Genomic DNA, 22,890 nt, shown 5'->3' with positions numbered 1-22,890 from the left:
GTGTTCTGTGGAGATTTCTGTTTTCCTGTGGTAGATGTGTATTCTAACCAGTCAATGGAACAGCACAGAAATGCTGACCTGCTGTTGACCATGATGATTGCTACACAAAGACGTTTTGCAAGCAAGGTAATAGCTAGTGCTATTTGATGTGGGCCTCAACAGTCCTCCTTCTGCTGCGGTGCTGAAAACGGTTACTTAAATGCTGGTACTTTGCAATAAGGCAAACTTGTTGAAAGCCATTTATAACAATAGTTATGCTTCTAGTGCTTGAACAGAGGCCAGAACGAAGTTGGATTAAAGAGCATTTCGCCCTTGAGTTAAATGGCACTTTGCAAAAATGCTTATCCAGTTTGTATGTGCAAACATGGGACTTTAGGGCTCGCATTGCAGTGGTAAGGCTGGATCAAAGGTCAAGGTGCAAAATCTTTTGGTTACGAGAGCTGGAGAATAGAATGTGAAGAATGATGATATTGTACCAGATACAAGTAAAATATGTTTATGAATTTTATAGTTATAGAAATGCTTTATGTTTTTTTCAATTTTAATTTTCTGGCAGGTAAAATTTTGAGGGTACCTAAAATTCTCTAACTAAAACTGCCAAATGTGATTATTGAAATTCATGGGCCCAACCATTGCCAAAAATTCTATAACTGATTAACTGAAATGCAGCTATTGTAGGTGTGAATCTCAGGTCAGGAGAAAGTCTGTGCCTTCCCTTTTTACCTTTGATAATTGTTTAATGCACTTTCTATATGCTAATGAGCAGCTCTTTCAAAGTCATTGTTTTTATTATGCATACAAGCAACGGATAGCCTTTAAAGGTGAAATTCTGGATCAAAATGGATAATCTTCTTGTATTCCTGTTCACATCAAAACAATATGCAAGCTCACTTTACTCGATCTTAATTTTATTTTCTGTGCCTCTTAGATTGATGGAGGAAAGACTGGCACAGTATACGAGTGACACCCAATAATGTCTGAGAACCGGTACTCTTTTTGCTAGGATAGCTTTACATGCAAGCCAAATAATTACCTCCATTTGAAGAGAAAAATTATTTGAGAGGCTGTAGTGCTGGTTTGTCTGTTTGCTCAGTTGAAAAGATTGTTGAATGCGTGCTGCTGTAGCCTAAATTTTTGGATACTAAGAAATCCAAACTTGCTTTAGATGAAACTTTTGTGATTGGTGAAGACACTATGAGGGCACACTTGGCAGTGAGTTAAAGGGCTGAATAAGAGAATAGAGCTTCAACCAAATGTTCTATTTCTCTCTTCTTGCCTCTGTTTCAGATGTCATCTCTACCAAGGAGGGTGAAATCTGAAGCCAAAGCCCTTACGTCAGAAGATGATGAACTACCTTTATTTCTTAATTCGTAAGATTACTTTTTTGCTTAGGATTTTTTTTAAAGATTTATGCTAAGCATGAGCAATTGCATAAGAACACTCCATTTCTGAGAGGTTGATTAAAAAGCTTTAATGCACAAAACTTCAATCATAAACCACAAATTACCTATGCTGCTTCATGCTCACAGTGAAGATAGGATGAAACTGAATTGCCAGTTGTCCAAACAGAATCAGGTGTGTACACATCCCAGTGACCACCTTCAGGAAAGCTTGGTAAATTGTTCCAGACATTAGCTCTGCAACAGCATCAAAGGCCTGTGTTTGTTGAGTCTGCCTACCTTTCTGTTTATTTTTCCTGTTCGTTTCCTTTCGTGTCAGAAAACACTCAGACTGGCTTGCTTATGTATTTTTTTTTAATTCTTCTCGTAAGCAATATTGTTCACTCATTTGTTTTTCAGGAGTTCTGAATCAGAGGAGGAAGAGGAGGAGTGGGAGCCAAAAAGCAAAATTGCCAAGAGACCTCGGTTGCCAAAGAAAAATGAGGCAAAAACTAAAAAAGTTGCTGCTTCACGGTCAGCTGTGGCCAGGAAAAAGGTCAGGAAGGTAGCAATAAAAGAGGAAATGGTGAGTATCTGTAAGCAAGAGACATTTAATTACTGTGGTTGGCAAGTAACATGAGCAGAATTTTTCCAACTCTGGTTCCCTTGGTTGCCCGAGTCTGATCAGCTCATCTGATTCCACTGTTACTGTGAATATTCAGTATGTTTGTTAAACGTGGCTTTCTTACGTATTTAAGTGTCCCACTTCTAAGGGTCCTCCTTTAAAATTTTGGCCAATGATAACAGGACATGGTTTTCCCTGGAGATCTCTTTCAACAACAAAAATAAATAAATACCTCTGTTCTTCTTTCTGTAATGAAAACTAAACACTGATATCTCTGGTTTCTGTGTTGCACCTTTGATGTCTTCTACCTTTTCACCAGCTACCACAACAAAAAGAAGGCCTGTACTTAACGTTTCCTTGCATGGCTCTTTGACCCAGTAAGGATCGCAGTTTTATTATGATGAGTATAATATGCACTTCTATCAGAAGTTAGTTACTTCTGTCAAAGATTAACATCAGAGGTCAGGTCCTGACAGAAGCCAGTCCTTCTGGTTTATACTAACGTTTCTGGATGTTTTGACATATGTGGCATATTGAGAAATACATTCCTGGACTCTGAAGAAGATCTCTGGGGAAATTCAGGAAAGAAGGTGTGGCTTGTCCAAGGTTAAACAATATCTTAGCAGACCAAATCTCAGTTCCAGTTCGCATGCTGCACCTAACACCTCATTAGAAGACTGCTTCCCGGCCCTGCTCTTCCCTGTTTTGTTGAGATGAGTGGAGGCAAGGACTGTAGGTTGGTGTCCTCTGAAGGAGAGCCCAGTTAAAGTCTTTCCAAGATAATTTGATCTTTTAAATCACAATTCTCCTGGGTACGTTTGTATCTTTTCTTCCACGCAAGATATATTTCAGGTTACTTCATTTCTGGCTTGGCATTTCCATGTCATATAGAGACATCACTTGGGAAAATGATGTCAAGTCATTGAGTCTATCAAGTCTTCCTAGGTTTTAACTGAAACGTTGAACCAGTTTGTAACAGTCAATGCTTAATATGGTTTCAATGCCTTTTTGGCAGGATGTATCCTTGCCTATTGCTCCTGCAGAAGATAATAGAATGCAACTCCTAAAACCTAAGGAAGAAGATGTAGGCATTAAACCAAAAACATTAAATCAAAAGCCAGAAGTGCCGAAAAAAATGGAAATAGATTCATTCCAAGGCAAGAACGTAAAGAGTTTGGAGAGTGATGAAAAACCCTCAACAAGTTTTCCTGTAGTGGGAAATCAAGTGAAGCATGAGAAATCTGAGGAGGATTTTGCATTTGATGAACCACCTTTTAAAAAGATTAAGTCAACTACATGTCCTGAAGGAAAGCCAGTAAAAAATCTAGGAGGCAACAAAGTAAAAGAAGAATTTGAAATGAACTGGGATATTGTACAGGTAAGAGATCTTTTCCTTTTCTGAGGTATCAATGAAACCATTTCCTACATAACTAGCACTTAAAATCTAACATACAATTTGAGTCCTCTTGGCATCACTTGGAGTGTCAGAGAGCTGTTGTGCTGTTAAGTAGTCATTTAACCTCTGCTTAAATTGTCATAATACATGTATAAATATACATGTTGGTTGGTAACTGTTAGAAGTTCAAATTTGGAACATTGTTCAAATATCTGTGTCTTAGGCAGTCCTCAGTCTAAAGCTAGCCTGTAACAGTTTGCACATTTCTTCTGTCTCAGCACATGGGTTTTTTTGTGGATATAGTCAACTGAAACTCCTGCAGGAAGGGATGCTAAAAGATTTGGGATGCCTGTGTGCATAGTTTCAAAATTTAAGATTTAGTGTGGATTATTTTGTTGTTGAGACTCATTTGAGAGTGTATATCAATTTACAGTACCATCAAGGAGGAGATTGCATTCTTGGAACACCAGTGACATCAAGGGAGATAATCATCTTTGTTTTTGTAGGATGTTAACTTTGAAGCAGAAAGAACAGATGAAGACAGTTGTAGGATAGCTCTGGTTCTGGGAGGCTGGGTGTGGTTATGGAAGATTTTAATATGAACAGGACGGGAGTGGATTGGGTACATTGGGTACTATTCATCATCCTTAGTACTGCCTGCTTAAGAAAGGTGTAAAATTTTGTTCCTGAGTCTTCTAAAATATTCTTGGAAATGCAGATGGAGAATTTGATCTTTATATATTGCCGCTCTAAAAGCAGTGAATATGATTGCGCAGGAGTTGTTACATTTTTAGGCTTCAGAACAAAACTTTCAAAAGGCTTTTAAATCAGCTGTCTATGGAAATAACTGTGTACAAACAAAGTACAAACAAACTGTGATAGTTACAATGTTACTAAGCTAAGGTACTTACATAGCTTGTCCTCGATTCCGTATTGATACGCTATAACTTTATCTTTAGAAAGCCCACTTTGTACAAAATCATGTTTAACTTTGCGAGGCTTGGTTCATCTTGAAACCTTTAGTAATACCATGCCAGTTTCCAATTATTGGTGGAGTGGGATTTGGATCAGCTTTGGGTTTGTGGGTTTTGTTTTGTTTAAGCATGAGGTATGTCAGTGTTGGTTTTTAAAAAAAAAAAAAAAAGTAGTTCCAAGTTTTCTGAGTTGCCATGTGTAGTTTGTCTTTCTGTTGTTGTTTGTTTTGTTTTTTTTAATTGTTTGGGTTTTTTCTGTTCCCAAAAGACACTCCTTCCTGCATTTTTTTTCTGTAGTTACAAGTTCCTGGAAATATTGGTTGCTGCATGTCTTTCTGAAGTACTGGGTGTGGTGGCGGGATGCATGGGAAGCCTGGCATCCTGTCTTAGGGGGGATAGTAGTCCCTGCTGGCCAGCATAAAATTCTGGGGGTGGTTTTGAACTTTGAGTGAGAGGCTGTTTAAAGCAATCTATCACCTTTCTTAAATGTTTTTTTTGGTTTTGGGTTTTTTTAATTGATTGTGACAGGCCTTGTCAGAAATAACAAATGTTGAACCATGGGTATGTGCAAACTTAATTCGCCTCTTTCAAGAAGAAAACACAATTCCTTTTATTGCTCGGTATCGAAAAGAACTCATCAATAATCTGGAGGCCGATGCCTTGCGAGAAGTGCAGCAAGCATTGGAAGAGCTTCGGTAAGTTAATACAGGGAGGTAAGTAACAACCGGCTGCTGCTTCTGTGTCCCCATTCTGGTGTTTTGTATACACTGCAATTATAAAGGAACTCCTAAAGAAGAAAGTTTAAAACTGAAGTAATTATGCTTGATGCCTGTCTGTTTTTTACTCTAAGTAACAAGAAATCTAGCATTATTAATTGCCAAAGAAAAGTTAAGATCTTACTCTTTCTGCACTTTTAGTAGCTTACAGGTCCTGCAGATACCTAGCCCAATTAGATGCAAGCTGTGCCCTTAGAAAAAGAATCACTAAGAACCCCTTGGCTCCCCACTTGGAACAGCGAAGCCTCTAGTGAAGAGCACTTCTTGAGGTTGCACTGCATCAGGAGGGCAGGCTAAGCCATCACGGATCATTGCAGCAAAGAAATGATCAGCAAAGCCCACTGTAGGGGTGGATGAGACTGCTCTCACTACTCCTTGCTTTTGGGTGGCTTATGTTCTTGAGATGGCAAGGGAACAGACTCGCCAGCTGTTCTGTCAATATGGTGTCTTCCCCTTTGTACTCCCTGGCTAACCCCTAGCAGGAGATTCTTTCCGAAGAGGGAAGGTGGCCTGAGATAGTTCTTGCCTGAACAAATAATTTAAATCATAACAAAATATCTTTGCTGCCTGTGGTTGCTCACAGGTATCTTATTGAAGGTCTGAGTTTAAAATCCAGTACCCTGTACTTGATACTGCAGAACTATCTTGATGTGAATTACAACTGTAAGTGCCTATCAACATGGATTTAACTTAGGGCCTTTTTGTTTGGCTTCTGGGCCAGTAATCTTGCTAAAATGTATATAGCAGTAATGACTATCAGTATTGTTTGATGATTTTTCTTAAAGCTACCATGAGATATTTTGATGCAGTTTTGAACTAATTGGAGAAAGAGAGTAATAGTTAGAAACTCTCTTGGATTGTCATGCTTGTTTTGTTGAGGACTAGCATGAGATACAATCCTCAGGGGTTTGAGAAAGCAGTGTAATAAACAAGGTCACAATCAAGAGCCTTTTTAATCCGCCATGAAATGTGACTGTTAATCTTTTGCATTTTAGTACTGTTGCGAAGAAGACGCATACAATGATACAGAAGTTGAAGAAAGAAGGGAAGTTATCTGGATGCCTTTTAACAGCATTATTAAATTGCAGAACTTTGGAAGAATTAGACCATGTGGTCAGTACACTAGTCTTTTTCAGATCATCCTTAGTTTAAATGTAATCTCGTTAACTAAATAGTGCATAATGCAAAGTACATAGCATGACTGAAATATTTCCTTGCCTTTTAATAACTGGTTTTTTTGTTTGTTTTGAAGTCTGCACCTTATAAAACTGGGAGTAAAGGCACCAAAGCCCAGAGGGCCAAGCAGCTGGGATTAGAACCTGCTGCGCTCTCCCTTCTGCAGAATCCAATGGAACTCAATCTCTTTTCTTACATTAGACCTAATACCAAAGGTAAGCCCCCTGCTTCTATGAGCAGTAATGTCTTAAATGCCTGAAAATGTTTTAAAAGGGAAATTATTTTAATTGTTCTGATGTTGCATTATGCAACTATTTTAAATTCCACAGTTCTTTTAGCAACGTGGTGGATTTTAAATTTAATGCCATGGTTCCCAAACCTTTCCTGTCTTTTTATGCTGTAAATAGTAGAAATTCTGGTATATCAGGAGACAAAAGTCTGGAGATGTTATAGTCGACATCTGTATTTGCTGGTAAGAGAGAGGGAACTGCACCGCACACCTGAGACCGCTCCATGGTTCTACTCTTACTTGAATTGTTTACTGAAGATTAATGCTGATTGTATAATGGGCTTATGCTCATACTTTTTACTGAAGTAAATGTCACCCATCAAAGCATATCTTAATACAAACTGGCCTTGGTGACTGGGAGTGAGCGGGAGAGAGTTTTTGCTGTTGAATGACACTAGGGGGTTGGAGAAGATGTAACCTCTAAAATTTCAGTAAAACTTTAACGATATGATTGTCACACATAGACTGCAGAATTGTGTTTCTTTGTGAATGCAGTTATGGGTGAATCTGTAGGGGGCAATCTCTGACAATAAAATATAAAGATTGCTGCAACCTTCTGTATGGTGTTAAAATAGGGAAGTGCTTTTCTTCCCTGCCCCGACATTTTTTTTTTTTTTTTTTTAATTTTAACGTAAAAGTGCTGAACCTACTGGTGAGGCTGACTCTTACTCTTCCCACTTCTGTTGTTCTTTTATTTTATTTAAATATTGTTTATAAAGTGATCCTAACTTTGCATTGAAAATCAGTTACCAAATATTCTGATTTTTTTTAATTACTGCATTTTAGCATACGTCATTATTTCATGCAGCAGTATATTGCAACCACATATCTGACTATTCTGGCAGAGTCTAAAGAGCCAAATGAAAACCTTCACAGTGAAAGTCAAATAAATTATTTAGGGTGCATTCAGAAGGGAATGCTATTTGTTGCAGCATAAACACTTCCATTTTTGGAATCGGTACACCTATTTTCAATTTTGTGCTAAAAATGGTGTTGCTTACGTTTATATAATGGTTACCATTTGAAAGGTGTATCAGAAACTACATACATGTATGAACTGGGTCACTTTTGTCAACTTGGGAGCCAGGTTGACAACCTATATACTGCTTGAGATCAGAGTGAATTTCAGTTAAAGGGATGAGCCATTTGCTGTGCAGAAAAGTTTTCATCAAATCTTAATATTCAGTTATTTTAAATTCTCAGTGTTTTTAAACTTATACTAAAAATAAAATGAAATAAAAACAACAGTTCATGTTTCAAAGCCAGATATTTGAAAGTTATGGAAGTAGGCTCACCAGAAAACTTTGTTCTTCCTTTTTGTTGTATGCATGGTCCAATATTTCTCTAATTAAACAAGCATGTGCATGTGCTGTTTTTACCATGGGCACAGTTAATGCCCATGTGAGTGGTGCTTGTTGAATGGGAACTTTTTGATTATTTCTTTAATTCTGATTAAAGGTCTCTTCTGTCTCATTCAAATTCTCTGCTAGAATTGAAATAATGTCGCCATGTACACTTCTGGTACTTGAGTGTCTCATTGTAATAAATATTCAATATAATGCATGTTTTATAATTCCCTTAGCTTTGTATTCTGATGTTACATTACTTTTACCGTACGAAACACTAACTCATAGATGTGAAGAGCCAAATTCCACAACTTCTGATCAGTTCAGGCATTTAATAACGCATTTTTATTCTCACACTTCTATTTTTCTTTCTGGCAGGTAAGTTTAGCCTTCCCCTTTTTAAAAAAGGGCAAGACTAATTTTTTATAGTGTGTAACTCTGTAGCCCAATCAGAAGCAGGGTTCTGGAGTCAATAAAAAATTGGTTATTAGAGATATGCAGTTTTTTAAAAATGCCGTTAATAAAGCTGTTTCAAGATATTGGCAGCCCATCAGACAGCATAGTAAAAAATGTGTATTGAAGGAGACAGTTGCATCTGCCAACTCTAGGATTCTTGCTTTTTGCTCTGAAGCATCTGTTACTGACTCTTGCTAGAAACAGGGTTAGATATATTGATTTTAAAATACAAGATACCACTTTTATTTCATTACCTTCTGGTTCTGGTCCAATTCAACCGCTGTGCTAAGGAGAATGCTGTGCCACTTCTTCCAGTCTTTTGAAGTGAGGGATGGTTCTGTCTGTTGGAAAGCTGAATGATTCTGTTACCAGCTCTCTAGAATGCTTTGTTTATGGAGACATTTTATAACTTCACTGTTTGAACAGTGTTTTGTGGGGGAGGATGAATGACCTCAGAAGTGTCACTGTGCAAACTCCTGCTACAAACCAGTGGAAATATAAAACTATTACATAGAGAAAGGACAGGTTTGCCTGCATAGATTTTAGCAAAATCAGTAGCAAAATGTGTAAACTTGTGCTGCGATTACTCATTTTATTACGACCGCAAAAATTATTGAATATCCGATTTTACTGTTGTAAATAATAAATTTGCATCGTAAATGTCAAGGTCTGTTAGCATTGAAGTCACAAAATTACTGTTTTTCTCCTATTAATGTGATTGTGATTTATGATACTGCATTGGTCACTTCAGGCTCATTAAACATTTTGACATGTTTTGGAAAGGAAGCTTAGTTAAAAAAATTCTAATGAACTAGGATTCTTCATTGAAACCTGTGCAAATCAGTCGGATATCTTGCATCAATTTTCATTCAGCTTGTATATATTTTATTAGTGCTTGTGCAGTTGTGTAAAGTAATTTTTCACATTAATTTTTTTTATAATTATTAACGGTTTTGTCTTCTAAGGACTTTCAACTATCCAGGAAGTAGAGGCTGGAGTACAGCATATTTTAGCTGACATCTTCGCTAAAGATAAAGATACACTGGATTTTATCAGGAAATTGTAAGTTTGATTTTTTTTTTTAAATTTCCTAAATTTTCCTGGTTACATGATAAGATTCAGTCTCCTAGTGCGCAGATATGCAATTCATTTTTTTTAATGATGTGAAAACAGTGTTACTGTGAGATTGCATTAGGTCCATTCCTTCACTTCTGCTGGAGACATTCTTTAGCCTTTCCGCCCGTCTGGCTATCAGTGGAGGAGAAATTGCCTGTGAGCATGGCATGACACTGTGACTCCCAAAGGCTGTTCCATATAGAGCATATCTCCCTTGCAGTTAGTGATTTGTAAGGGAAAGTTTTCTCTCCTTGCACTTCCTTCAAGCTATGACTTTCCAGAGGTGTATCTGCTCCAATATGTACTATTTATTTATTATCCAATATGTACTACTTGACACCAGTCAGTGTAATTAGCACGCAGTGATGGTTGATTTTGGCACTGGAAGAGAATCAGGCAAGCGGATGTGACTGTTTTTAAGGCAGGAGTTACTGATCCTTTGACTGTTAGCTGAGTTTAAGTTTTCTTACATTATATAATGACTTCAAGGTTATTTGTCATGCCCGGGGGGTTGATGTGACAGAGTAATAGTTGCTTGTTTTTTGGTTTGTTTTTTTTTTTACCTCTGCTGTGTACCATGTGGGACAGAACAGGGTTATCAAAGAACAGATACCTTCTTAAGAGCGTGCAGTGCTGGTTTGAATCTGCTCAGTTCTGTTTAGTTGATTCTTGTTTGCTGTTTATCGTGAGTAATGGCCAACTTCATCACAAGGCTATGATAGTGATAATTTCAATGACAGGGTTGTTTTGTAAGGGATGTGCTGTCATTACCAGACTATCACTTTCATTCTTTTGACCACTAGAAGCTCCTTAATTGGATACAAAGTGCTCTACAGATATATCCTGTTGATCCAAAGTGTGTTGTATGTATAATAATTGTGAGGAGCATTCAGGAAGCTATCTGTTTGGGATCCCTGTTACTCCTAAAAATAATGAACAGTTTTATGGGTGTCAAGTGCTCAAAGCAAGAAATTAATTCTGAGGCTGGATATATTCAAGAGAGATGTTGCATTTCTATAAAATAGATAACTGCTATAATTTTTTTGCAACTTCCCAAAATTTGTTGTGTGTAGTTGAACCAATAACTGACCAAACTGAACTGCAGATGGTGGCTTTTGAGTATCCATTCCGTTCAGGAGAAGGGCTGTCTTCAGCTTTTTCTGACATCTGCTTGAATTTCTTCTCTTGGAATGTTCCAGTCAGTATGTGTTATGTCAGTCTCGGCATTAAGATATGTAATACAGTTCTGCAGGTAATTGGAGTTAACATAACTTGTAATTGAGCAGACTCCAAAATTCATTTTTATTTAATACAAGCACTAATGACTTGTTACAAGCCTCATGCTAAAATACCGTATTAACTTTGGTTTCTTTTACTCAGATGTCAGCAAAGGTACATTTGTATCCAGTCAGCCTTGGCAAAAGTGTCGTCCAAAAGTGGAAATGAAAAAGATATTGATAAATTCCAACTGTACCATGAGTTTTCTTGTAATATAAAGAACATTCAGCATCATCAGGTACACCTACAAATTTGTATTTTTTCTTAGAATCTTAACTATAACAAAGGTGGCTGTGCTTCTTAATTTTGTTGCTTAAAGCTGATTCTAAATATACTTGATTTTGCTTTTCAGTTATCAAACGTAATAGAGACTTTCAAATTCTTGAAATGCAGGACTAAGCTGTTAATCTCTGTCTTAAGAAACTGAGCAGAGAACTGCTTATTCAGTATGTCCATTGTCTAATTAATTCTCATTAAACATATATTTATAATCAGATTTCAATACTGGCGTGACCTATTTTCAGCGTGTGTCATGCCCTCCCTCCCTTTGCCCAGTGACAAGTGCATAGCAAGTGTTATCAGGAGGGGAATAAAGGCTAAGTGATAATTTATGGTCTGTAGAGGTGAGACTGGGGCATTGCGTAGTAGAGAAATCTGCTTGATTGAAGTGTAAGTACGTGAAGCAAACTTGGATAAACTTATTCTTTGTTTCTTTTGGATGTTTGCTGCAGCACTGAGTCAGAGTGCTCTGAGCCATTTGACACTAAATCTGTCAGGTGAAACTGGTGAGAAATATCAGGGAAGGATCCAGAAAATTGAAATTGAAAGTGACCTACAAAAGCAGCTCTTGTCAGCAGCAACTTCAATGTGAAAGTTGAACAATCAAAATAGAAAGCCTCAGGGGAACATCCCACGCACTACTCCAAAAACGGGTTTGTTTTGCAAGTCATCAGTATTCCCTTCTGTGAAGCATCTGTGGTTATCCTAAGCCCCAAGCCTAGACCTATATGGCTAGACAAAGAAATGAGGAACAAAGCAAACTTGCTAGCTGATGAGAAGCTGATGACTTGATAGCTAGGCTGCCCCTGTTACTGAAGTTCAAAGGCTGAAGTGTGAGGCGCTCAATGTAACTGTCAAGACCTTTGCCCTGACTCATTACTAATCACCAAGTGAATTGTCTCTTGTTTTGGTCACAATTACCTAGCTTTTAAAACAAACAAACAAACAAAACGCCCAAACAAACAAAAAACCCCAAACCAAAATAAACAAACACACAAAAAAGACCCTTTTAGCTGCTTCCAACTAGAAATGTCCTTTTCCTTTAGAAGGCTGCCTTATTCTACAGCAGAGTACTTTTCCATTTATATCTATGACATGCTCTCATTTTCTCTCTGATCGCTATTTTAAAACAATGTGGTGATGTTTTGAATTAATAAAGGATTTTCTTGCATGTCTTGAAATGAATTTACTACAAAAAATATTTCACAACATGTATGGGCTAATTTTAAACCCCCCCCCCCCAATATGGATGGTGTTAGGTTAAAGACTAAATTACTACAAGTGGTTTTAGTAGACAGGCCTTCTGTAGATGTTTGAAGAGGTACCTGTAGTTGTTCTCTTTGTAATAAGTATGAACATCTACTGTATTTATATCAGTAATTATATGGTGAAAACTTGCTTCTAGAGAGTCTGGAAAAGTCAATTGAGCAAGCTAAGACTACTGTGGTGACATATCACAAAGATTTGTAGATTGATCAGGGGATTAAGTGTTGTGCTGTATGGGTGTTTTGTTTGGGTGCTGTACTGTTGAATGGATACTTTGGCTGTCAAAGACTGTTTTCCTGCACTGAGAGTGGTGAATACTGAGATACGCAACGTTTATTGGGTGTACAAGTGTTTCCTGGCATGATGGTATGATTTACTTCTTGTCTGAGGCATCCTTTTTTTTTTCTGTTTTACATAAGGAAAACTGTTGTTTAGAGCCAGGGCTAGGAACCAGATTTCCTAAACCTGGTCAGCACTCTGACCCTGTGGCTGCACTGTTTTTTATCCAGGATGTGTCCTTAGTTTGTCTGTTTGATACTAAGATTAACTCGGTCTGCTTTATTTCTCCTTGTGCCTGTCTCTAAACTTAATGCCTCTTTTTTTTCCCATTCCAGCTCTCCAGTGAAGTAATAACCACTGTTCTTGCAGCTGGTAGTCCTGTAGTCATGGGATGTTTTTGCACTCTTATATGTTATCTTTCATCTGTATATTACTGCTATTGACTGTTCTAACACATTGAATATTTCTCTGTTACGAATCTTAAAAGTCAGAGTTGTTTGTGCTTCACTGAGGTTTCAGGGCCCAAGTATATCAGGACTCACTTGTACTAGTCAAGGAAAAAATGTGTTTTATGATCATCTCTGACATGTGCAGCTTTCAGAGTTCCCTGTTTTGTAAAAATACTATAACTTCTCATTTCTGTTTTTTGGTTCTTTGTTGGTTTTCCAGTTCCTTTCTTTGTCTCCCTTTTGTCTTTTGATGATGCAATAAGGAAAGAAAAAGTGTTTTCTTTATCTGCCATTTCTTCCTTAAGCTTGAACCCTAGTATTGTACTTTTGAAAGTCTTTCTCATAACCTTAAATTTCTTTATTACCCGACCTTACTACCCTGCTGATGCAAACTACCATTTTTTAAAAACTTTATTTTCTTGGGTTATAACCATCCCTTTTAATACCTAGAAGTCTTTAGTTTCTCCTTCACCTAAGACTTTGAAGAAATACGTCTTTTCTGCATTCAAAAAGCTCGTTAAAATGTGATCTTGAATGTGCTTTGAGAGAGGCGTAGACGTCTTCAAGTGAAGACATTCTCTGGCTTGGTTCAGGATTTTTAAAAGAAGCTTATACCTGAAAAAGTTATAGGGAAGCCTGAAATTTACTAATCCACCAGGACTGCAGGTTAAATAGCTGTGTTTGAAGAATACTTGCAAAATTCGCTATTTTGAAGACCTTCTCTAGTCCTTTCATGACTGCGCACAGACAAGTGTTCTCAATGCGTTTACCTAGAAGCAAAAGTAGAAGTCAGCTTTAAATCACCTCTTTGCAGAGTTGCAAATAAAGGATTCCATAAAATACTGCACTGAAACTGGTCATCGCCTGAGTATGGAAGTGCTAGTAATCTTAAAGGTCTGTGTACAACCATAACTCTGCTCTAGCTTACATGCAAGTAAAGGGGATGGGCGGTGGACTAGCATGTTACCTGTAAGAGAATAACCTGTCTTTATGACCAAAGCATTTGTAGCCATGAGCGTGCCTTGCAGCGTTTATTACAGTGAGGAAAAGCGGTGTGCAGTAAGCTGCAGCTTGGTTCTGTGGTTCTGCAGCTGTTGTTGCACATGCTATAGTTCTGGATTACTTTCCGTGCCATTGTCATTTTGTGTGTTGAGAGATGCCATGAAATAATCAGGACTGGCATGGAGTTGGGTTTGACTGAAAAAGTTAAAATACTAAACCTGAAATGAGAAAAAAACTTAATTGTTTAAAAAACCCGACTCCAGATTTTGACATGATCAGATACCTGTGGGTGTTTCCAGCTGGAACACTTTGCTGTTGGGAGGTTCAGCCACAGTTCCTTCCTTTGGCAGCAAGGAGAACCTGACTGGACTCTTGGATGTAGTTGGGTAGCTATACCAACACTGCCATAACTACGGAAAAAACCTTTCAAGAGTTTATTTGAATTTTTGATTGTAAACAGTTCAGTGTTTGTGTACGCCTTGGGGTTGCTTTCCTCTATTTGGAGATAACTGAATTGGTGGGAGGAAGAGAATTCATGAATAAAGTGTAATGTTTGAGGCAAGTGCTCTATTTTCAATCGCATATACTTAAAAAGGAATTGGAAGTTAAAGTCCTTGGCAAAATATACAAAACTTATTCAGTGAGTCTAAGTAAATCTGGAACATAGAGGAGAGCTGTGCAGTGTGAAGGATGTTGTATTTTTCTGATAAACAGAATAAGGTTTGATAAATCTTGTGACTAGATCAAATTATTGTTCTTGCTTTCCCTTAAAAATGTATGTTGTTTTTATTAACCCTTCCCCTGGATCTGTTCCAGTCTTGCATAAAAATAGTCTTTCTCCAGAACTGAAGGTTTACTTTGTGTCTAGAATAGCTGTATTTGAACCTGTTACTTAAAAAACAAACAAACAAAACCCAAAAACCAAAACAAACCCACCTTTATTATCTTAGGGGGAGAAATTCAGTAATTACTTTCTTAATTGAGCATTTCCTGGATGATAATTCTTCTCTGAACGCATGTCACTTAGAACAGGATAGGCAGATTGTTTAAGAATAAAAATGTAAAAAATATTAGTGACTGCAATACAGCTGGTTTAAGTTCAGGTGACTGACACATTCTGTGGACGGAGTGCCAGGAAACAAAATGTGATGCAAATATTGACCCCACTAACAGCATGCTGAATGATGACATTATAATTCTATCAGATGCATTCTCTGGCGTGAGCATCACTTTGATTTCATTTTAGCTTGACATTTAACTTTCTCTTTTTTTTAAATAAAATCAGAATAAACATGAAAGCATTTGATTTGTTAAAATGTGTCTTTCTAATCTCTACATGAAAACATTTGCTTTGGCAGTCAAGGTACCAGATGCTATAATATTTCACATGCAATCTTTATTATTAGCTTTGTTGTTCAATGATATGTCAGGCCTGGTATGTCACAGGAGCACCAAGGCTGAGGAATATAAATTGGTACTATGTCCTGGAGTCATTTTAAACCATTGTATTTAACATATGTGACATGTCTGAGTTAGCTAGTGATTGAATTAAAGTTCATGATTGACACAGAATGCTCTGTTGTGACAGTGCTCAGGGCCTGCTACATACAGCAACATGTGTAGTCATACAGGAATGTCAACTTCTAGCAGATTTTTTTTTTTGCACGTTGAAGTATTTTGGAAGGGAAAATGAAATCTAAAAACATGTGGGTTTTATTTATAGCTGCTTCTAACTGTTATTCTGTTTCTAAAATCTCTTGACCGGTGAGTTTTCTTAATAAATACTGTAAGGATTGCTTCAGGTGAACACTCATCATCTTCATAGAGAGGTTAGACTAGCAGATACCCACCAGTATCCTCCAGGATCCACCACTCGTATTGTGATTCTGATTTTAAATGTAGAACCACAGATGTCCATTTAAAATAGAACTCTGTGTGCAGATAGCACGTGTGCAAACAGATTTAGCTTTAGATCATGAATATGCAGTTGTATACACAAGACTCTGCCAGAAATATGTGCATACATTTTAAGGCTGGAGTGTTAATATTAACGTAAAGAGTGTATCTACAATATTTTCAGCTATTTATGAACTAGGTGTGAATAACTCAAAAATTCATCCTCTTTCAAATTAGGCTGATTACCTTTGTGTCACAAGTTCTGATTCATAATTAATTTTAAATTTGGATTGATCTTGGGAAGCAAAATGAAGCCTGAAGCTTAGGACTAACTTTTTCCCTTTCTGATCTCTAGTTCTAATTGGAATAACTTTTCAATTCATTTTTTGAGTTTTAATTTGGGTTATTAAACAAGATTATTCCACCAACTAAATTCATGCCGACTTGTATTATAAGTGTGTTTAAGATAAACTGGATCTTGAGATTGCAGACTACAGGAAAAATGTATGATTTGTTATGCCACGGCATGATTTAATCTGTGTTTAAATCGTGGATGTTATCTGTACATTCTAGTACTTTGTGAACTGATTTACTGTACCACCACCATGACTTGCCACAGAATGTCAAGCAAGCGCGTACACAAATGTTAAGTTTATCTTTTGGATATTTTGTGTGTCATCTGTCTCTGCCATTTATGTTTGCACTCAGATTCTGGCCATTAACCGAGGGGAAAATCTGAAGATCCTGACAGTGAAGGTCAACATTCCTGACGGGGTGAAGAATGAGTTCTGTTGGTGGTGTGTCAATGAAAGGTCTGCATGGATATATATTCTTACAGAAATCTTTTTTTTTTTATAGACAGCTGCATACTGAAATGCACCTCACATGTCTTGTTACATTAAGAGAACAATTTAAAAGAATACTTGTTAGATTAGATTAAATTAGCAAGTGGATAATTCTTATTCTGTATTCCAATTGCTGTAGCATTATGCTGAAAAGATCATGCCTTTAGCTGTATTTGGGGAGTTCTGGCACCATTCTTCAAGCAATTGAATTTTTAAAAATTTTGGGTGATTCTTTTGTTTCTTACTGATTTGCTCTTACAAGTTGCTTTTTTTAAGCCTGTAGTGAGATGTTTAGTGTTGCATAATTTTGAGGGTTTTTTGCAAAAGTTTAGGTTAAATATATGTTGTTTTGTGCAATATCTCTTTCAATCTTTTTCTTAGAAACTGCACCTTGATGTCCTCTGTTGGAGAATACTGTGATCCAAACTGTGCATCTTCCTTGCATGTATAAAAGACAGGTTTCTCTTTCTCAATAGTTTGAGATACTAGGCATTGTTCTGAGGATGTCTTAGAAACTCCTACCTTTGCATCCTAAAATTGAATAACCAAAAGGAGGAAAAAACACAGGAAAAGATGCATTTTTTTAATGTATAAAATTGTATACTGTCATACTGCTTTAGCATGTATTTTTCTTCCACTCCAAGTCCAAGAAAGGAATGTGGTAAAAATGTTCCTTTTCACTGTAGAAATTTAATAGTTCTGTTTCTAACACAGAAGCCTCTGAAAGAGTTAAAATATTGTTTGACCAGATAACATAATATGATCTAGGACTAATAGTAAGTAACTTCTTTTTTTAAGGAAAGTATCAGGATTTGTAAGCACACCTAAGTTTCATTCTAGTTTTAATACCTGTAATGGAATTTCTGTCCTCCCCGTAAGATGTATATTCTGTAGGCAGAACATACCTGTCAGTCTTGCTTTTACTGCACGTATGACAGAATTTGGAAGCACTATAAGCCACAGATAATGGAACAGCTTGTCACTGCTACACAAATGAAAGTGGGATGTAAATTGAGATATTCTTGGTTGATTACACTTTTGTGAGTCATCCTGAGATAAAAAGAGTATTGACCTTGGAAACGGAACTACTTATTAATACTTAGAATTCATGAGGCTATACATGCTTATGGCTTTTTACTATTTAAGGACAACTTCTCTACCATCAGAAAACTTCAGAAGGAATGATTTTACTAGATCTTGGTGCATTAACATCTAGGACAGATTCTGATCTTCCTCATTAGATTGACAATTGTGTTATCAAAAAGTAATTGTGTATTCTGCCCTGCAAGTGTGAAAACGACTGTCCAAGGGTGGGAGTTGCATTATTTTCATTGCATCGATTTACTGGTGAGAGCAGAAGGTTAAGAATTTTTGTTTGAGGCAAGGATTTCAAAATTTTGCAAAGGTATTGACTAATTTACTGAAGGTCACACACAAAATCAGTTGCAGAACCAGAAATGCCACCATGCTACAGAGTTTAGCCAGTATTCTAGCCACAAAACAGTATCACCGGCTGTCTATTGAATTAGTAGCAAATATGCTGACCTTTATGTGTTCTTCTGAGGTGAATTTTTTTAGCATTAAATGGCCCTGTGGTGGAAAGTGGGTTTGGAAGACTGGAGTTGTTCATTATTGCATTGAGCTCCATGTAGATGCTCTCTAAGATGACTGTATTTTCTTTGCAAGTTCAGAATATTAATTAGCATGTAGAAGTATCTATATTTTCTTGGAATTCAGGTTTGTGCTGAAAACTCAGGAATATCCTTATGCCTGGCGCTATGGATTGCATTTTTCCCAGAAGAGGGCATCTCTGTGGTTTGACAGCGAACCTAGCTCCAGTAGCACTAGAACTGCACTGGTCCCAAAGACTTGGTTATGGAGTGGGACACGGGAGAAGGATCAGTGAGAAACAGCCGGAGAGGGGCTGCTTAGCTGGCTTTGAGTGTAAGGACAGCATGGAGTTGTTCCTTGGGAAGGGGTGAGATTTTGTTCCAAAGTGGAATTGCAGCCTTGAAAATGAAGTTTGGTGTTTGACAATCTTTTTTCAGTTTCCAGACAGCATTCTGAGATCCTGTGTAAAGTCCGTGATACAGCCCTTAAAGGCATGCTTTGTCTGTGGTTACCATGTTGGTACAAGTTTCATACAATGTTTTGGAGGGAAACAAAGCTCTGCTTTTTGTGCTTCAGGTCTAAAAGCCTAACTGTGCTCTTCCTGGAACAGTCATTAATTAATACAAGTGGTTCTTAATGTGGGCTGTGTTAATTCTGTTGATGTATAGTTTCACCCTCTGAGGTGTATCAGTAGTCTAAGCCATTTATGCTTAGGTGGTCCCTGTTGTGAGCACACACGCATGGAAAGCCGATGAGCAGAGTAAGATAATATTATTTATGTGGAGCTTTTCTAAATAGGGCTTCATTTAAAGGGCTTCAAAAGTCAGCTCTTGATTAAATAATCAAGAAAAATTGTTCTTAGAGGGAAGCTTAACTAGGCTGCAGTGATCTTTAAAAATATACACACATGCTTTTGCTTTGTTTTTTTTCAGTGAAGTGGATTTTTCTCTTTCCTCATGAAGTATTGGAATGATTAAAATGAAGTATTTGCTATGATTGTACTTACCTGTTTGGATATTTTTGCAATTGTAGCAATTTCTAATAGAATGTTGCCTAAATAATTTTTACTTATATATAGGCAGGTAATAAAAATACCTGCTGTGATAACCTATTTACAGAGAAAAGGTTTGCTAACTTTAATGAATGGAAGAGAGGGGGAAATAGCTGCCAGGTTTCCAAATTCATTCTTATTTGTGCTGAGGATACTTTCTGGGGGAGTGTAGTCATACTTGCCACCTGTAAAAACTTCATTTTTATAGAATTGGATGGCAATAAGAGGGTTTAAAGTCTTTGCCAGTTTTATATAGGTATGGAAAGAGTATCTAGTTACAAATAAGTATAATAGAACTATTTGCAAAAACTGTTAGCGAAATGATGAGGTCATGTGGCTAAGCACTCACAACTCTGGATGTTGTAAAACTAAATGGTAAGCTTAATTCTGCTCCCATGTCTGTCTGTGTTAATGCAGTGTTGACTCGATCACACATTTCTCAACTATTATATGCGCAGACACTTAGAAAGGCTGTTTCAGGAAATTGTAGATCCCCTTAAACGACTGAAAAGCTGTCTGGGTAGGAGCAATTTAGGATTCTCAGTATTTCTGAGTGAGTGCAAATAAACAAAGTCAAAAGTAAAATTCAGTCCTGTTTTCACCTGGGTCTGCGCCTGGACACATTATCAAATGGCCATAATTCTATCATGTTGCATTTAAAATAAAAAACAACCAACCAACCAAAAAACTTACAAAGCTTACCTAGACATATTAAAAAATATGTATGTATCTCACTTTGCAGTTAGGGACCCAGGCATGTAAAAAAATACACTAAATGAAGAAAACTCTGAATGTTATCAATACTTTAAAAAGAAATAAAAAACAGGTGGACTGTAATAGAAAATAGTCTTTACTTCCGTTTTGAGTATAATATATCTGGCTGCGTCTCCTCAATCTTTTTCCCTTCTCATTGGGTGGACAACCTCAGTGAGTCAGTTGTGCTTGTTCATGGACTTCCCGCCTGCCCCGCCACCCCCCCACCCCCCAGTAATGTTGCACAAAACAAAAAGATCAATGGAATGAATGTTTGGGATCTCTTTTCTGGGGAGCTTTGAAACTGAGGTGTATTTTAGGACAAAATTTGAAGAAGTTGTCATTATGGCTATGACCACTGTGCATTCCTTAGAAAAGGGAATGCTCCAAAGAGTTTGGCTTAGAAAATGTTGGGAAATAGTCTTGTGTTTGTTTGCTATTGTTTATTTAATTTTCCCTTTTGCTAGAATATTATTTACACTTTAAATATATCAGCAACAGGTAAAAAAGAAAAATAATTTGCAAATTGTTTGGGTCTTGTTGTTTGGGGTTTTTTCGTAAGGACTGCTGCAAAATCGATACATTTCCTTTTGAGTTTGAATAGAGATACTCAAAGCATTCCAAATGAAATTTGAATTGGGTTTCATTAGTTGACAGTAGTTTAGCTCTTGAATTTCTGTCTGGACACAGTTGCCTTACAGCAGTAGCTCTACAGTGATTCTCACAGAGGATGTTCAGTCATTTTTTTTATATATTGAGGAATAGCAAATAATGCAACCCTAATGGTAATATGGAACCAAGTTCTTCATTCGGTTGTGGTAAGCTTTGACTTCTCAAAGTGAAGAGTAACTTTTTTTATACTTTCTTTAAAACATAAAATATTATTGCATTCTAATACCTAACAAAAAAAGAGAAAAGATAGGCCTTGTCCTTTGTCTGATAGTAGAACCATGAGCAACTTCTCATTCCATTCATATTTGAAGCCATGATTTCATTGCCTAATTATTGTAGTAATTCTGCAGTTTATAGGACATTACACTCAATGTAGAAGTCTTTGTTTGAAAATTCCCTTTTTATCTGAGTTTTTGCATATGTTCTTTAAAATATTTTTTGATTTTTCTTTTTCTATTCTTTTGCAGATGGAGACCAAAACAATTTTTAAAACCAGAATTAATGAGGATACTACGGAACTCGGTAGAGGATGCATATAAACGCCTTATATATCCACTCCTCTGTAGAGAATTCAGGTAAGCCCAGAATGAATGTGTATTTTCATACTATCAATTTCTTAACAATTCCCTCCCCAATTTTTTATTAGAATATCTTTTATCCATTTGAAAATTTCAGCACATTTTTAATGCTCTGAAATGAACTATGTAGTCTTGGTTCTGTAGATTTAATTTGTGACCCTATCCAGTTTAGGCTACAGTAGAGAAATGATCTTTCTGTCAAGATGTTTTACATGTTTACATATTTGTTGCTTTTACATTTATCTAATAAAGTACAGTTTAGATCTGTGTTACCATAATAGTTGCATCTTTATCCTTGTATTAGCATAAAGCATTATGTCACTGAATTTTCTCAGCATCTCTTCATGCCACAGCAATAGTACTGTCAGTGACATTGCTCTGACTCCTTCTGAGTTGCTTTACCTGTCTGAAAGGTAAACTGCTGCTTCTGACATTGCTTTACCTGTCTGAAAGAAACCAGCAATGTAAGTGTTGTGGTTGGAAGTGTCCCTCATGTTTGTCATCTGTGCTTTGTGGTGAACGAATTAGTCATAGTGTTAGTCTGATACCATTTTGTGGGTATTCTGATGGCTCTAGAGAAGTAAACTTATTTCTAGTGATACTGTTGTAATGATGTCATCAGACAAAGTGTCACTTGTAAGATCTGTAATATTGTTCTAAATTTAAAGGGAAGTTAAAACTTAGTATGAAATTAAATAGGGTATTTTCATGGTGTAGTATAGGAGTTTACCACATAATCAAAATGATTTAATGTGCCAAAAAGTCTACATTCTAAAAGAGTTATCTTCTAATGGCTAACAATACTGATGGTGTGATTCTTCTCTTGTATTCAAGAGAAGCTCCCCAAAGCATAACATGTTTGATTCTGGCTCGGCTTTCTGATATGTGACCTAAATTTTAATATCTGTTTTGACGTAGTTCAATTGGAGTTTATTAAAGAGACCCTGTTTCTTGGACCAGAAATGTTGAAATGACTTGTATCAAAATGACGTGTTGGTTATTCAGTACCTAAAATCAGCAATCGCATTCTGAAATGTAGTTCTTCTGTACCTGCCTGGCTGTGCTCTTATGTTTCTGTTCAAGTTGGAGTTGTTTTCCTGGCACTATTCATGAGCATCATTGGCTGGATGTTCTATGTTCTTCCCCTCTGAAAAGAACTGGCAGCTAACGTTTTGAACAGCAGGTATTTCCAATGGCTTTTGGGTTCCTTCACTACAGTAAGTAGTGCTCATTACTTTGCAAGCAAGATTGCTTCACCTCTTTTGATTAGTAAGCCTGTTCTTTGCTGCTGTGAATTTCACAGATTTTTCAAAGTGCTGAGTTCACCTTTTTTTTTTTTGTGACCACAGTACATGTAGCTACTTTAGGGGAGGCACTGTGTCTATCTACCCCATGCAG

The 22,890-nt window shown here is 36.9% G+C and overlaps 1 protein-coding gene across 1 annotated transcript; it reads left to right on the top strand.

Moving 5' to 3' along the window:
* Positions 1-1,287: 1,287 nt before the first annotated feature.
* Positions 1,288-21,489, top strand: LOC104069309 (S1 RNA-binding domain-containing protein 1-like; the record flags this gene model as incomplete). Its single annotated transcript, XM_009588139.1, has 10 exons — positions 1,288-1,370; positions 1,800-1,965; positions 3,020-3,382; positions 4,903-5,069; positions 6,146-6,263; positions 6,403-6,541; positions 9,383-9,479; positions 10,914-11,049; positions 16,691-16,794; positions 21,382-21,489. Coding segments are annotated over exons 1-10 (1,481 nt in total), but the record flags the coding sequence as incomplete, so codon positions are not given.
* Positions 21,490-22,890: the final 1,401 nt, after the last annotated feature.

Source organism: Fulmarus glacialis, unplaced genomic scaffold, assembly GCF_000690835.1.
Source record: "Fulmarus glacialis isolate BGI_N327 unplaced genomic scaffold, ASM69083v1 Scaffold50601, whole genome shotgun sequence".
NCBI lineage: Eukaryota > Metazoa > Chordata > Aves > Procellariiformes > Procellariidae > Fulmarus > Fulmarus glacialis.
The sequence above is the reverse complement of the archived record's forward strand: the minus strand, read 5'-3'. Positions and strand labels throughout refer to the sequence as shown.